This window comes from Thamnophis sirtalis, unplaced genomic scaffold, assembly GCF_051295495.1.
Source record: "Thamnophis sirtalis isolate CommonGarterSnake01/CBP01778 unplaced genomic scaffold, rThaSir2_p1.2 scaffold_3, whole genome shotgun sequence".
Classification (NCBI taxonomy): Eukaryota; Metazoa; Chordata; class Lepidosauria; order Squamata; family Natricidae; genus Thamnophis; species Thamnophis sirtalis.
Window position 1 is genome coordinate 148241545 of NW_028261383.1, and position 16880 is coordinate 148258424.

At 37.5% G+C, this 16880-nt stretch overlaps 1 protein-coding gene across 1 annotated transcript; it reads left to right on the forward strand.

Annotated features, from left to right (window-relative positions):
• Positions 1 to 466: 466 nt before the first annotated feature.
• LOC148048233 (transmembrane protease serine 12-like) lies at positions 467 to 16676 on the forward strand. The gene is made up of 5 exons (XM_087710359.1): positions 467 to 744; positions 1903 to 2104; positions 6180 to 6445; positions 11290 to 11432; positions 16138 to 16676. Exons 1-5 carry the CDS (start codon positions 642 to 644, stop codon positions 16372 to 16374), a joined length of 951 nt encoding a protein of 316 aa, XP_087566485.1. The 5' UTR covers positions 467 to 641; the 3' UTR covers positions 16375 to 16676.
• Positions 16677 to 16880: the final 204 nt, after the last annotated feature.

A 16880-nucleotide genomic window follows, 5' to 3' on the forward strand; every position in this document is an offset into this window, starting at 1 on the left:
TGACATTTCTTGGCTGCCAAGACCCACAGGATGTACAACTTGCCTGACTTAACTGGGACCCTCCTGATAGTAGATAGGCAATGTTTTCTTCTGCCCCTCTCCTAAGATGGTCGTGACAAATATTAAGTCACTCAATGCTGTATCATGAACATGGCATGTTCCCAGGAGTCGGACATCGAAAGGCAGCCTCATAGATGCTTTAAGAGTAGTTTTTATATTTAGTTGTTAAATGTTTTATTTATGTATTAAATTTATTTGCCGCCCATCTCGCCACAAGTTTAGTTTAGTTTAGTTTAGTTTCTCTGCGTCCCCGATTACTTCGGAAGGTAAGCAGGCGGAGTCTGCCAGTCAGCATGAGAGTAGCCAAAGGGGCCCGTATGGTGATGGGGAGGGCCCGGAGTCGCCCGGTTCAGCCAGCAGTTATTTCATTCGGTTCAGTGACCGTTTGGAAAGCAAGTGCGCACCTTCCCCCTCTCGGTGGCCATGCGTGCCTCCATTTGCCCCAGGGCAGCGCCTTAGCCAGGGGCTCGCCGAGACGAGACCCGTGGCTCCCAGGCTGCCTGTCACCTGAACCTTAGCGGCCCTTGGTTCTTGGGAGAACGCGCGCGAAGCCAGCCGCCATTTTGCTCCCTGGACGAACGATGAGACACAACTTTTGTCCCGCCGCCTTTTCCTTTTGGGCTTTGCTTGTGCTGTTCAGGGAAGCCGCGCCCAAGGCCCTGCCCCCCCTGAATCTTTCCGACGGTGAGCCCCGTTCCAGCAGGCCGTCGAGTTCGGCCGTTGATCGCCAACGTGCTGCTCAGGACGGGATAGATGGAGGTTGAGGGGTGGGGGGACGGAGCAGTCACCGGAGCTCGCGCGAATCCTTGCCGAGGGCGCGCAAGGGACAAGGCCGTGGTCGGAAACGTCTGCTCGGCAGGGGAGTTGCGAGCGCTCCCGAAAAGGAGGTGTCCCCCGGGGTACGCTATGGCCATTTACGCGACAGTGGCGGCTCGCGAAAGGCCCATCGACGATTGCATAAATAGGGGCGAAAGTGGGGGTTGCCTCAGGCCTTTGCTCTAGGTGACTACTCCGCGAGGATGTCTACGCAAAGTTGCCTTCCGACAATGCGGGGGTTTCGTTCCCTACGACCTTTATTGAGGATACAGCAATTAGGTGGTGGGCGTGTGAACCTCTCCCTCTTTACTTTTGAAATGTGCGAAGGAAATAAGAGTTAGTGGCCTCTGAGGTTTCTGTGCTGGGATCTACTCGAAAATAAATAGTTATAATTTACTTGTTCCCAGTTCTTGGGAAATGACTGTAATTACGCCATCGCAACTGGAATGGGAAACTCAGAAGTTAGGAAATAACGCAATTAAAGTTTCGGGACTATCGGTAGTAACAGAAGAACCAACAGTGAGGCAAGGTTGTAATTTACATAGCAAATTGTGCCTGACCTGTTATCGGTTCTGTGATCTTAAAATAATGAAACTTTAAATCATTGGTCACAACTGAATGCAATTTGGGATCATCATTTAGATTTTATGCCTTATTTACCCATGTATTGGAACACGGGTAAAAATCCTATACCCGATGGAGCTAAGTTCGAATATCTATGTGCTATGTAGTTTGTTTTCAGCTACATTTATTTCACCATTCACCCTGTTAATTCTGTTTTTTTAATGTGAAACACAATCATAAATTAACTACAGAGGCTGAAAAGTAGGCTAAAATAAAATTGACTAGTAAATATATGGTCTAGTCATACAACCTAAATGGGTATGATTCAGTTCCGCAAATCTTTCATTCTTGTTTCCTCTTTCTTATAAAATGTGGTTTTGTAAAAAAAAAATGCTTTAAATATATTGTTGCTACATGAATGCTGTTTCTTACATGGCTTACCTATTTTTCTTTGATTTCTAGTCTGTGGAACAAGGCCTCTTATGAAAAATACAGTGGCAGGAACTCGAATTGTAGGTGGACATGATGCTATACTAGGAGCATGGCCTTGGCAAATTAGTCTTCAAGTTTATGCAGTTGGTCTAGGATATGTCCATATATGTGGTGGATCTTTAATTAATAAAATCGTAGTGTTGACAGCAGCACACTGCATTAAAACATCAGAGTATGTATCTTTCCATTCTAATACTTTTTCTTCAATTTAGGTGTGATAAATCTACTGACGAAAGAAGTATGGACTAAATATATAATTATGTATGAAAAATGGAGATTTAACATGGCTTTCCTAGCTTATACAGAATTAAGTTTTGAAGCCGGTGTAGCTTCATACTACTTATCAAGGATCTAATAAAGGAGAATATTTGTCAAGAATCACATAGATAGAGTCTAGGAACGAATTTTGGTGCTTTCAAAGATTTGCTTAATTAGTTGCCCTGAAGCTTTTTCATATCCAATCCTAGAGTAATAAAAGACTCATATTTAGAGCTACCAGGACCAAACCTAATTATTTTAATGATAAATAATTATGTGGAAGAATAAGATAAGAGAAAATGTTTTTTTTAATTGTTATGAGGCATTTCCCCTTATTTTACATTAGTACTTATCTCTGCTTGATCATATATGATCAAGGTGGCGCAGTGGTTAAATGCAGCACTGCAGGCTACTGCTAGATCAGCAGTTCAGCGGTTCAAATCTCACCGGCTCAGGGTTGACTCAGCCTTCCATCCTTCCGAGGTGGGTAAAATGAGGACCCAGATTGTTGGGGGCAATATGCTGACTCTCTGTAAACCGCTTAGAGAGGCCTGAAAGGCCTATGAAGCGGTATATAAGTCTACTGCTATTGCTATTATATGTATGTATGTATGTATGCTGGTCTTATTGTATTTGGGACTTTTCCCCATGTAAGATTGAGATGGTCTATGCAACGTTCCAGCGAGGTCTCACTCGCCATCTTCAGGCTGGTGTTTTCACTAATATTCCTCCTTAACTATTGCAAATTGGAGATAGGAAATATGTACTAAGATTAGTAGCCTTTGTTAGTTTGATTCTTTTTGAATTTGTCCATTCTTTTTTTAAAATAATCTAAATCGGTGACCATCACCTTATGTTGTTAAGTGATCACTTCCTCTCAAGGAAGTATGTGTATATGTCCTAATAGCTTGCACACCTTCCAAGCCCTCTGTTCTTGGCTCCCCACCCTCTAGCATGTGTGCCAGCCTTCTTGTAAACTGACTGGAATTTGCAACTTCCTGCTGGGTGCCCCACTGACTTTGTTGGAAATTAACAGAAAGTTGTGAGGTGGTGCTCACTTAAAGTCCCAGGATATTCACTTAACAATGGCTTTGGGGACTATAGGAATTTTTGTCCAATGCAGCCACATGATGCTAGTTAACAATGGAAACTCCAGTTCCAATTGCCATCATAACTTGAGGACTACTTATATTTCTGCTGTTGTGTGGCTTACCATTCGTGCAAAACAAACTTACCAAGAGTGAAATCTCAGCTATCCTACCAATACGTTTGTGATTATATTCGTGAAAATATTTTTGTCGAGCTATCCCTTTGTGTCTCCTCATACCTTTTCCACAAACCAGCGCGACCCCCCCCCCTCGGTTTTCTATTCCATTTACTCTGACTAGCCTTATCCTTCCAATCTGTTTACACTACATGTGAACTGAGTTCCCAGTGAATTAATTACACCTGCCAACAAATCTCTTTGGGAGTGCTACACTGAGTTCCAGCTCCTCCCTTTGCTGTTAATCTTATATCTAAATAATTTCTAAATAATACTTAGCTGTTCTTAGTATTTTGTCTTATTGCCCAATATATTGAAACAACATCAAACATGTTACAATTAGCTGCCATCTTATGAGTCCTGAATGTTAAAGGATCTCGTATTATCTTCTCATAAATAGTATCAGTTGTTTAAACATTACAGGTGGTTCTCTACATGAAATATTTACATTGATTAGATAATTTGTTTTATTTATTTTTGAGAGCCTAGAAACAATTTCTCTTGCTGAAATAATGGAAAAGAAACCCCACCCTCTTTTCATATTTTATTCCTCTTTTTTAATAATTGCAGAGCTATTATCTTAAAATATAACACTTGATTTCCATTCCAGTTTATCTTTTTTAGTCCATGGGCTTTTTGCTGAATTTTCTTTTTCCACCTGATTTTTGTTACCAATATATTATCTCTTGGCTTTTGCAGTTGCTTGAGTTTAAGATGAGAATCTCTATTGACACATTGTATGTGAAAGCTTTAAATCTGATCACTTATTATTTAAGTTTAAATATCCAATTAAATTAGCCCTTTCTGCATTTCCCTTATTCCTATTCTCAGAAAATATCTATTAAAATTCTGTATATTAGCCAAATCCAGTTAGCGTTAGTAACCTTTTCTGGACTTTTCCAATAACTAAACTGATTTTCCATGATGACAGCATATAGTTTGCTATTTGGGGATCTTCAAATCTCGAGAAGACAAATCTTTTAGTTATTTGTTCAAGCATGGCAAATCTTTTCAAATCCAAATGTCTCATTTATCCATTTTTTTGTTTATGTTTCTTAATTGTATTTCCTATTAAATCATCCTCAAGGCTTCTTGAGCAGCACTCAGCCTTCAGATCACTGACAGGGATTTTTCATTTTCTCTCATCTCTTTTTCACTGCCAGAGTGGGATGCCATTTGAGTCACCTTAGTGATCTATGTAAGACTTAATTCTTCACCATTTCAGGGATTACCTTTCTTAAGACATCTTTTTACTGTTAATATGGGCAATTAGTCAAATATTAATAAAATAAAAATAACAAAAATTATCAAAAAGCTGGGCTGTGAGAAAAGTAATAGGCTCGCCATGCTGTCTTTTCCACTCACTTCCCCGCCATTGTTTTCCAGATCTGATGGATAGATCCGTACCTACGTGCATACATTATTTTTAAGCTAGTGGAAGGATGTCTCGTGTCAGAGGCACCTGTGATGGCCCAAGTCCTCTGCCAGCAAAAAAGGGCTCCGGAGCTCTGTTTTTGGGCTGCAACAGCCTCCTGCAACCCTCTGAAAACGGAGTTTCATTTTTGCTGACGGAGGCACTGTGGGCCAGTCTTTTGCTGTTTCCAGGGCGGTTCTGCAGGCCAGATCTAAGCATCCTGCGGGCCGGATCCAGCCCCCGGGCCTTAAGTTCAAAACCCCTGCACTAGAGCATCTTTGGTGGATAGTCATCTGGCCTGAAGATCTCTGAAAAAGAAAAATGCTGATGTGCCAGCTTGATTTAATGGCTGATGGATTGTAGAATTAAGAAATGCTCAATCGTTTTTCTGCAAGTTACACATATCCAGACCTTTCACCATATTGGTGGCCTTCATCTGAATCTGCTCCAATTTGTCTGGCCTTTTTCCTTTTTTAGAGACAGTATCATACCACTAGCTTATGATTAACCTGTGGTCCATGAGGACACTCAAAGTTGCTTTTATGTGTATTATTTATTTTTTAGATTTATATGGCCACTCAGAGAAATGGGTATTTCACAGAAGACAAACATGATGTCCAGAGAAATACAGACAGGAAAAATATTTGCCTATTCTACCTACAGACAAACCGTATATCCCAGCACACCAGAACAAAGGCACAATGCATGACAAGATGCAGAAAAAAAATAAAGGAGACCTCTTATTCTCCATCCCCACCTTTACAATCAAAACATTTTCCCTATCACCATTACTTCTGCTACAGGGTTCCCCGTGCCGGCCTCAGCTTACCTTTCTTCTGGGATGATTCAAACAGTACATTTTGTGCAGCCAAATTTTTTAAAATAGAGTTCAAAGACACTTTGATCTTTAAAATGTATTGCATTTTGTTTTTTAGTTTGCAACATATCAGTCTATAATTACCAGTAAATATTTAGAGCTGAGGTTGTGCAGTGCTTACCACTAAGAGAGGGCTGTAAAAGAACTATGTAAAAGACATGTAGATTTTCCGTAAGTATCTGAGCAGGAGTTACAATGGGAAACGGGATACTTGAGTGGAGTGATAGTAGAAAGAATACTTTTTTTTATTGGGTTTTTTTATTTTCTGCAGTGATCCTTGTTTTAGCCACATAATCAAATATTAATCGGGATCTATAGTTAGTGATTTATTGTTTACTCTGAATGAATAAAAAAAAATCCATGTCATAGAAGTTACAAAATAGCAATGTAATAATAAGAACAATAATCCCTATTGAAATTTTGTTCTGTCCTAGGAACCCAGCCATTTGGAGGGTTGTAATTGGCTTGCATAATCTTAATGAAGTTAACTGTCATACAATAAAGCGTCGGATTAAAGCTATCAATATACATCCTAATTATATGTCAGACACATATGACAATGATATTGCTTTGATAATACTAGTCCGATCTATCAAATTCAATGACTATGTTCGCCCAATCTGCTTACCTGCCACAAATCTTTCGATAAATCAGCAGTATCCCTGTTACATATCTGGATGGGGTAAAACAACAGAAAAAGGTACTTTTTGTATTATATCTGTGACATTTATATAAAGACAATGTACAAACATCAGATTAAAAATTATTGTACAAAAAAAAATCAGTTAAAATTAACGTACAATAAAAGTAAACATGTTCCACTTTATTCATAATAGTTCTTTTGATTCTCTTTTCAAGTGTTAAGAATATTAGATTTATGGCAAACATTTTTGCTATTATTATACACGAATCATGGCATTTCACATGTTTGTAGGAAAACTAGGCCGGATATTTATTTCAGAGAATGTTGAAAATCTTGGATAATGAAAGTAGGATTTTACGAATATAGGGCACAAAAAGGCTATTTTTATTTGGCAGTGGGCCTCTATCTAAGAGTCTTGAATCTGGATTTATATGCAAGCAGCTAAACACATAGAAGCAACTTTTGCTGTCCACCCTCTTTTATCAGCCTTTTTTCTCCCAAATATTGAATAAGGTGACCTGCAGTACAGGGGAAGGGCAGAGAGGAACTCTTATTAGCAGCAAATTGGCTTTGGAGGACATTCCCTCTGCCTGAACTGAAAAGCACCTTCAATTTCAGTTTTAACTCCTGTGACTTACAAATAAAATCATGCAGCTTTCTTTGCAGCAGTAGAGCAGTACTTTGTCATTGCCTGTTTTTTAGGCCAGCACAATAACTACTACAGGTAAACCCTTGATTAATTTATTCAGCAACTGTTTGGAGTTAAAGTTACAATGGTGCTGAAGGAAGGTTGCAATTCTACACCCCTCATTCTCTCTTCCTCCCAGCAGCCACCAGTTAACCTACCTGGCAGCCTGCTTGTAAGCTGTCTGGTTCTTGCAACTTCCTGCTGGTTTCTCCACTAACTTTAGTTGTTGGGAGCCGGCAGGAAATTACAAGGAGTCAAAATTACATATTGACTTAATTCATGATCCTGGCTTAACAGCTGCAGGAGGAACTGAAGAGATTGCTGTAAGTGATGTAGTACATTACAATACAATACAATAGCAGAGTTGGAAGGGACCTTGGAGGTCTTCTAGTCCAATCCCCTGCCTAGGCAGGAAACCCTATACCATTTCTGACAAATGGCTATCCAATATCATCTTAAAGACTTCCACTGTTGCTGCATTCACAACTTCTGGAAGCAAGATGTTCCACTGATTAATTGTTCTGGCAGGAAATTTCTCCTCAGTTCTAAGTTGCTTCTCTCCTTGATTAGTTTCCACCCATTGCTTCTTATCCTACCCTCAGGGGACTTGGAGAATAGTTTGACTCCCTCTTCTTTGTGGCAACCCCTGAGATATTGGACCTTTGCTATCACGTCCCCCTAGTCCTTCTTTTCATTAAACTAGATACGGTTCCTGCAACCGTTCCTCTCATGTTTTAGCTTCCAGTCTCCTAATCCTCTTTGTTGCTCTCCTCTGCATTCTTTCTAGAGTCTTCACATCTTTTTTACATTGTGGTGACCAAAACTGAATGCAGTATTCCAAGTGTGGCCTTATCAAGGCATTATAAAGTGGTATTAACACTTCACGTGAGCTTGATTCTATCCCTCTGTTTATGCAGCCTAGAACTGTGTTGGCGTTTGTGGCAGCTGCTGCACACTGCTGGCTCATATTTAAATGGTTGTCCACTAGGACCTCAAGATCCCTCTCACAGTTACTACTATTGAGTGAAGTACCACATATACTATACCTGTGCATTTTGTTTTTCTTGCCTAAATGTAAGACCTTACTTTTTTCACCATTGAATTTCATTTTGTTAGTGCCCAATGTTCAAGTTTGTCAAGATCCTTCTGTATCTTAAGCCTATCTTCTGGAGCGTTGGCTATTCCTGCCAGCTTGGTGTCATCTGCAAATTTGATGAGTTCCCCATTTATCCCCACATCCAAGTCATTGATGTTGAAGAGTGCTGGGCCTAAAACAGAGCCTTGGGGTACTCTGCTGCATACTTCCCTCCATATAGATGCAGTTCCATCAAGGACTACATGTTCAGTGTGGTTGGTCAGCCACTTACGAATCCATCTGGTGGCCATCTACCCAAATTTTTCTACTTTATCTAGTAGTAGGTTATGGTCTACTTTATCAAATGCCTTACTGAAGTCCAAGTAAATTATATCAACGGCATTCCTCTGGTCCACTAATTTTGTCACCTTGTCGAAGAATGTAATAAGATTAGTCTGGCGAGATTCCGTTTTTGACAAACCCATGTTGGCTTTTGGCTATTACTTTGTTTACTTCTAGGTGTCTGCTAATTTGTTGCTTAATTGTCTTTTCCAGAATCCTCCCTGGTATTGAGGTCAGGCTGATAGGTCTATAGTCTCCTGGATCTATTTTTTTTCCTTTTTTGAAGATGGGAACCACATCAGCTCTTTTCCAGTCCTCTGGCAGTTCCCTGGTGCTCCAGGATCTCTAGTCGTGTGCTGGATTGCTTAGTGGTGAAAATTCTGGACCCAATTGCCTTTAACTTTAGAACTACAGTATCTGTAGACCAAACTGACTCTCATTAGGTTAACTAATGCTGCCATCTACTGAAGTGCTCTGTGAATTACAGTTTACTTAATTCGGTATTCTCATATATAGGATTTTGGAATAGATATGGTGAGAGCTTCAGCAAATGACATGTGGATCACATTGTCTAAGCTCAGAAGCTAAGCAAGATCCCAAATGAAAGGTTTTCATGGACTAATACTTGTGCTGTAAGCTAGAGTGGGAAATTAAAATATGTCTTAAGAAGAAGGAAGTAGGAAACCACTATTGTACTGTTGCCAAGAAAATTGTGTGGACATTGGAGTCAAACTCAACTTGAAGACTTTACCTAGACACAGTGAAGTTAGGTGCATACAGTTAGATTGAAACCAAATTGATACCCTAATTGTACTCTTAAAATATGAAATGACTTTTACATCTTAAGCTTTCTGGGTGCTGAAATCTGAAAGATAGCTCTCCCCATTCAGGTCTATAGTAATCAGTAACAGCTCTTTTTACTGTTAGATGAGATCACTTGGCTGTTCAGACTACATTTAATTCTGCTCCTGGCCTTACTAATTAGATGTGAGCAACCTGAACAGATGTATTATCCTCAAAGCATTTGCTTTTTTAATCTTACAAACTAAAAAAGGACCCTATTTAGAATGTTGCTGAATCTGGCTAGTTCTACCTTCCAACATTTGAAACTAAAAAACAACCATCAAAAGATTTCACTAGTGTTTAGCCTGCTAAAATTAAATGTAGGATTCACTACCCAAGCAAAGTACCTTTAGCACCAAGAACAGCACACTTTATTATCTTTATTATTTGCAGCATTTCTGTTAAAATGACAGTGACATAAATATACATGCAACAAATAAACATGCTTGGTCGTAATTACTTTCATTAACTCTCAACCCAACTTCATTTTTCTCGATATAATTCTGTAGAGTTTATTGGCCCGTATACTGAAAGCTGTTTGGTCCTCAACTCTGAGAGGATAAATAACACTGAAACTAATTTATGATTAAAAAATGTAACCACCACCATCACCACACATATAAAATTGCCTCTGAAATTTCAGAAATGTTTTGGTAAAAAAACCCACCAAAATAGGGGAAGTAGGAGTTTCACTAATTTAGCAGATTGCAGTATTTTTTAAACTTTTTTAAAAAAAACTTCAAGGGGCAATTGGTTGGAAGGAATACAGGTATACAGTCTTAGTTTGATTTCAAAGATTTGAGTTCAGCTATTAGGAGATCAACCCTGACTGCTCTTTAGAAGGTCAGTTCCTGAAGATGAAACTCAAATACTTTGGCCACCTAATGAAAAGGAAGGAGTCACTGGGGAAGATCCTAATGCTGGGAAAGATTGAGGGCAAAAGAATGGGATGACAGAGAATGAGGTGGCTGGATGAAGTCACCGAAGCAGTAGGCGTGAGCTTAAATGGACTCCAGAGGATGGTAGAAGATAAGAAAGCCTCAAGGAATGTTGTCCATAAGGTTGTGATGGGTGGGACATGACTTTGCAACTAGCAACAACAAACATTACAGTATTCAGGATCTTGGTTCTTTTTTCTGCATCTGTCAGAAGAAAGAATTACCTTGAGAAAACCTTAAAATTAAAGTGATATTTCCTCATCAGGATTAGAATTTTACATGAAATAAATCCCACTATAATTTAAGCTTCATTGCATATAATTAATAGCTAGTTAATATTTATCCTTAATTATCTTACTGATCTACCCTTTAGACAACTGTGGATTGAAGCAGATACTAAAATTACTTGCCAAGACCAATTAAAATATAGAAACTTCTTAGTATATATCACTGTGTTGGGTTTTTTTTTGTAAAAATAATAAAGGCAGTGGACAAGTAAATGAATAAACATACTTAATGTCATAATAACTACAAGAATAAAATAAATCTTTTTAAAATCTAATCTAAAGCACTGGGGAGTAATTTGACCCTGATTTTACTGATTCCTATTTTTTCCTTATTGAACTCAGCCATGCTGACTATACAAGTAAGACTGAACACAAAAATGAATTCATAAAAATAATTCTTACATCATTACATGGTAACATGACAGGACAACAAAGCCTTTAAAACATACAATTCATCAGAATAGAAATAAAATAATAAAACAAAAATCTTAACAGCACTTGGTGTTCTGCTAAATCTTGGGTTCTAAGTTGGATGCCAAACAAAATTAGACACGACTCCAAAAATACACGAATCTTGAAGATTATTTTGACCAACAGTATAATTACATTACACTTTCCAGAGTGTTAAGTGTAATGTAAGCTTGGTAGACTATATCAGAAATGCTTAGTTGTCTCAAATAATGACTGATTTGTTTCACAATGTCATGATATATTATATTTTTTTACAGGTCAAAACAACTTAATATTACAAGAAGCTCAAGTAGATATTATTCCACAGAAAATGTGTAATAAACTTGGCTGGTATGCTGAAACAATTACAGTGAATATGCTCTGTGCTGGCTTTCTAGCTGGAGGTGTTGATAGCTGCCAGGTAAAAAAGATGATTTTAGTTCAGATTATGTTGGCAAAGCTTGCCATGCAAGTGTAAAAATGTCTACAATAGCTGGCAAATAATTGTATAAGGACCCTTGAGGTTCCCCCAAAACCCTCTCAGGACTTGGGGGAACTTCAAGGGTCCTTATACAATTTAAGACACACAGCTCTATATTAAATGGGAATGATGTCATCAGAATTTTGTCTCTCAGCCCCCTAAACTCCAACTTAATTCATAGAATCAAGAATAACTTAGTTTGGGCAACATGTTGTAGGACTTGATGGCTGTTGAGAATAAACAAAAGGGGAAATGTGGTTTTATTATCTGTCTACAGAATTGACACATACACAAAAGGTTTGGCCAGAAAAAAAAATTGGAGTCAATGTTTTCTAAATGAGCAAAGGACTGTGTCTTCTCAACCCATGAGAACTACAGAAACCATAGCATGGTCTTAGATGATTACCCATTTTATAGGCACCCACTTTAGTAAATTAATCTCTAGTCTTAAGAAATCTGAGCAGAAACTTGGTGGTTCTCCCAGCCTTAGGATGGGATGGTTATGGGATCCCTCTTGGTTAATTTCATCGTGTTCAGTCTTCCTGTTGCCCTTCCCTCTATGTGTGTGTTTTGTTGTTTTTCTTTTTAATTTAAGCCATAGAAATTATTAAGGAGTCAAGCTGTTTCAAAATGCAGTTAAACAAATAAAATAGTGTCATCTTCATAATGGATATTTTTAGTGTTTCAGCCTTCTGTTTTGATTTCAACTGTCATATATTTCAATCTAGCCATTCTTAAAATATATTCATTTGATGTGCTCAACAGATATGGGAACAAATGCATATTTGCCTCACTTATTCGATTCTGAATTACTCGGTTCTCTAAATTTGTTTCTTACAGTAGCTTCTTATCACTGCAAAATTTCATCAGAAAAAATAATCAGATGTTCTGGTCTGAATTTCTCTTAGTAGGTTCCCCATACTAGTTTAATCAAGTCATTAACTTTTGTGTAGTCAATGAACAAAGTTAACCTCTTGCTTATACTTTCTTGCTCTCTTCCTTCTGATATCCCTCTGTACTCACTTTTACTTCTTCTGAAATTTACCTGTTTATTTGAGTTGAGTACCAGTCTGAGTACTGTTGCTGCCTAGATGCTAGTCATGATTTTCCAGCTAGATTGCCTCCCTTGTAGTCCTTCAGAGCAAGAAGACCTGTCATGTGATACAGCTATTGGATTGTTGTCTGGTATGTTCAAGGACTTTAACATCTAAGGTTACTAAAGCCAAGGGGATTAGAATGAAGGGAAAGAAGGTTAAAGGAAGAAGATAAAAATATCTTAGTGCTGATTGGCAGAGCTTGAGGATGTTTCTGGAGTTTGAGGTTCTTGTTCAGAAAGCAAATGTAACCATGATTAGGGATGTCTGCACAAATGCTTCTTGTACACCAGTTGTAATTTCTCCTAAATTGGAAGGTCCTTCTCAAAGTCACTTGTAGGAGGATATGTGGTACCAGATTTGACAAGTTTGACAAGTAAAATTAAACAAAACAAAATATCCACCGCCCTTAACTGCCTTTCCAGAACAATAAACTCTGTCGGCTCGCTAAAAAAAAAAATTAAGGGACAAATAATACCAATAAATCCAGAAAATACTAGAAAGCAAATATAGTTCTTGGAATCAAAACCAATTTATGATAATGTATGATCTATGATGGCACAGTAGTTAGAATGCAATATGGCAGACAAATTCTGCCCCCAGTCAGGAGTTTGATACTGATAGCTCAAGGTTGACTAAGCCTTCTGTCCTTCTGAGGTTGGTAAAATGAGGATCCAGGTTTGGGGGGGCAATATGTTGACATAGTAACACACACAGACACCACCACTCCTCGAGTGCTGTAAAGAACTATGGAACAGTATATAACTCTTAAGTGCTATTGATAGTACTATAAGTCCCATTATTATAATAGCTAGGAAGACCCTGAATGCCCTTTTTGCTCTAACAAACTATACAAAGGGATCTTGCTGCTCCATTACTGCAATAAGCAAACTGTGATTAAACTGAATTGTCTTGTAGTCTGGTTTGAACAAATTGTGAAGGAGAAAAAACAATCATCACTCACTCCATATGTTGCAAAGTGCTCTACATGGAGCTGATTTTGAAAATTACTCAGAAGCTACAACTAATCCAGAATGTGGTGCCATCGGAAGTCGTCTTGGTACACCTTGCTATACCTATGAAACACTTTTAATTGCAAGCTATGCTGGTTGTCAGTTTCCTTCCAGGCAGAATTCAAGATGCTGGTAATCATTTATAAAGTCATGGCAGAACTTTATTCTGAGATTTAAAGTAGATAAAATAATGTATGGTTTGGAATAATGTAAGATTGAATTTAAAATAAAGTTGTACAAATGATGAACATGTAATTGCTAAAATATATAAACTTTTACTGAAATAGAAGAAAAAGTTAAAAAATATGATAACATGGACTAAACATAACATGGGAAAATATGTGGTTGAAAGGACTAAATTTATATTATGTTACTTAAAAACAAAAGAAAGATGTATAGATCATCAGAGACACTGTCTAGAATGTAATAAACTTCACTGTCTAGAATGTATAAATTTATGTTGGAAATGGGAACTACATGAAGTGACATTTTACCATCTTTGATGGACTTTTTAAAAAGCAAGACATTTTGGATACAAGTAAAAACATGAATTCAGAAGATCATACAAGATTAAATACAATTCAAACAGATGTATTTTCTTTGGAAATTGATGGACAAAACAGAAGGAAATAAGTCACAGAATTTTATTTTTATATATGATAACTGTAGCAAGATTATTAAAGTGCACAAAAGTAAAGATTTGGCATTCATTTTGGAGGAATGGAATTTGCAGAAATGGCTGAATTGACTTCTTTGGTAAGATAAAAGACAATATCCGTATTTATTGTTAATTGGAAAAATGAACTTAAGACTTATGGATCTGATGACTAGAAAAAATACATAAAAAGAGAGCTAAAGAGAATAATTTTGTATTTTTATATTTGCTGTAAAAATGGAAATTACTTTCTATTTCTACTTTTTCTTTTTTTGTGGCTTTGCAGTATGTGAAACAATAGGTATGGTTTAACAGTTTATTCCTGAATAATTGCTGCTTTTACGGAATACTAGCAAGCTTTATAGGAAAATTAGAATTTATTTCAGTTCCGTTCTGTGTATTTGGATAATTTACCTGTCTCCAAAATAGACAATTTGAAAATAAAGGGTAAAGTGATTTGTCTTCATTAGCTATGTATAAAATGCTTTCTTTTAAATTTTATCAATTTCATATATACATTCACAATTATATGATCTCATAACTGTTATTAATAATATGCATGTATAACAATTTTTCCCTACAGTTGACAATATACTTGAAGATTGCTTTCTTAACATCCCATAGATCCAACTTATCTTACAACGGTCCTACTTCTTCTTCCCTCCCTCCCTCTTTCCTTCCCTCGTTCTCTCCTTCCTTCCTTCCTTCCCACCTTTCTTTTCTCCTTCTCTCCTTCCTTTCCCCTTCTCTCCTCCTTCCTTCCCCCCTTCCTTCTCTCCTACATTCCCTCCTTCCTTCCCTCCTTCTCTCCTTCCTTCCTACCCCCCTTTCTTCTCTCCTTCCTTCCTCCTCTCCTTTCCCTTGTCTCCTTCCCCTTCCTCCCCTTTACCCTTCCCCTCTTCTTCCCATTCCTCCCCTTTCCTACTCTTACATTCCCTCCCATTCTTCCTCTGCCTTTCCCTTTCTCCTATTCCTCTCCTTTCTCCTCTCCTTCCTATCTTTCCTTCTACTCCTCCCTCCATCCACTCTATCCCTTGTTGTGTTTACATATTCTCCTCTTCAGGGGATGACCTGGTTCTCTTTTTTTTTTCCTTATTTGAAAGTTATATAAAAAAGGCAAGATTTACAAAATACAAGATACAAAAATAGATAAAGCTCTTTACATATTTTCATCTCCCATAGCTCATCTCACCTTACCTAGTATGAGACTAGTATGAGACTAGGTTGCTAATTCCATGCAGGTAGTTATAACGGATTACCTATCAGCTTTTCAAGTTTTTCCAACGTTGTGGTCTAATGGTATTACTCGAGGGTGAATTCTCACCTCTAATACATTTCTACTCTCATTTGTCCCTCTGTCTTTGTGTATTGTTTATTTGAGTTGTTGCTTAGATCATTTTAAGTTAGTCAGTTATCTCCTTTTATATCTGAATCCTCAGTGTCTCATCAAGCCATTTGTACAATTTCTCCCAGACTTTGTAAAAGTCTGTGTCTTCTTTATCGTTAATCCGCATTGTCAATCTGTTCATTTCCGCTAATTCTAAGATTTTATTCATCACCATTGTGCTAGTGGGGGCATTTTCACTCTTCCAGCACATTCCATAAAATGCTTTCTTATGATAGCTAAAGCTGGACGATAGATTATGTACTCTTAGATATATAGTTTGATTTTTTGGTCAAGCCTACTAAGCAAGTAGCTGATTTTCCAAGAAATGATATCTAATTGGCGTACTTTGTGTATTATCAAACTAGAGTAAGATTGTTCAGATTTTCCAGATTTATTTTTCCTAGAAAACAGTTGAAAACCTTTGACAATTGATAATCTTCTGTTGCTTCCTAAAAATAAAAATATATTAAAATATTATGTGCTTTTCCTGTTCCAGGGAGACAGCGGTGGTCCTCTGACATGCTACCTTCCAACCACTACGAAGTTTTATTTGATAGGAATTACCAGTTTTGGTTATGGTTGTGGTCGCCCAAGACATCCAGGAGTTTATGCTAAGACAAGTAATTATATCAGTTGGATAAACAAGTATTTAGAGAGTAAAATTGTAACTCTGGAACTTCATTGCGTCTTGATCTTTTTAATTGTGTGGTGGACAGTCTTCCATATTCTGTAAAATGGCAGCTTCCTTCAGTTGTATGCAATAAACTTGTATTGCTCTTTAAATGTTTTTGGCTCTTGGGAACAGTATCATTATCAACATTTGCTTTTTAAAAATGTCCACACAGTTTAATTGTGCCTTCTATCACATCGTTACATTCAAATAATGGTCTGTAAGTTTAATGATAACAATCTTTCCAAACACACTAAAATATGAAAATGAAGTTGGTTCTTAAATAGATAATATAATTGCAATCATATACATGATTAGAGAATTTAAAACAAATCTACCTTATATATTTCTCACTTTGAAGGATAAATTATATTTTTAAAAAGATACTAGATGATTAAGAATATTTTTAAATAAAGTATTTTGAAGTTATTTGGATACTCCTTTGTATTTTTTAATACTCTAGATTAAATACTCTATTAAATTTATTTGCCGCCCATCTCGCCACAAGGTTTCTCTGCGTCCCCGATTACTTCGGAAGGTAAGCAGGCGGAGTCTGCCAGTCAGCATGA

Bases quoted from the DNA above. Each gene is read 5' to 3' on its own strand.
- LOC148048233 (XM_087710359.1), top strand. From the start codon at position 642: ATGAGACACAACTTTTGTCCCGCCGCCTTTTCCTTTTGGGCTTTGCTT. The intron at 745-1,902 runs GTGAGCCCCGTT...TTTGATTTCTAG, and splicing joins CCCCCTGAATCTTTCCGACG to TCTGTGGAACAAGGCCTCTT. The intron at 6,446-11,289 runs GTACTTTTTGTA...ATTTTTTTACAG, and splicing joins GGGTAAAACAACAGAAAAAG to GTCAAAACAACTTAATATTA.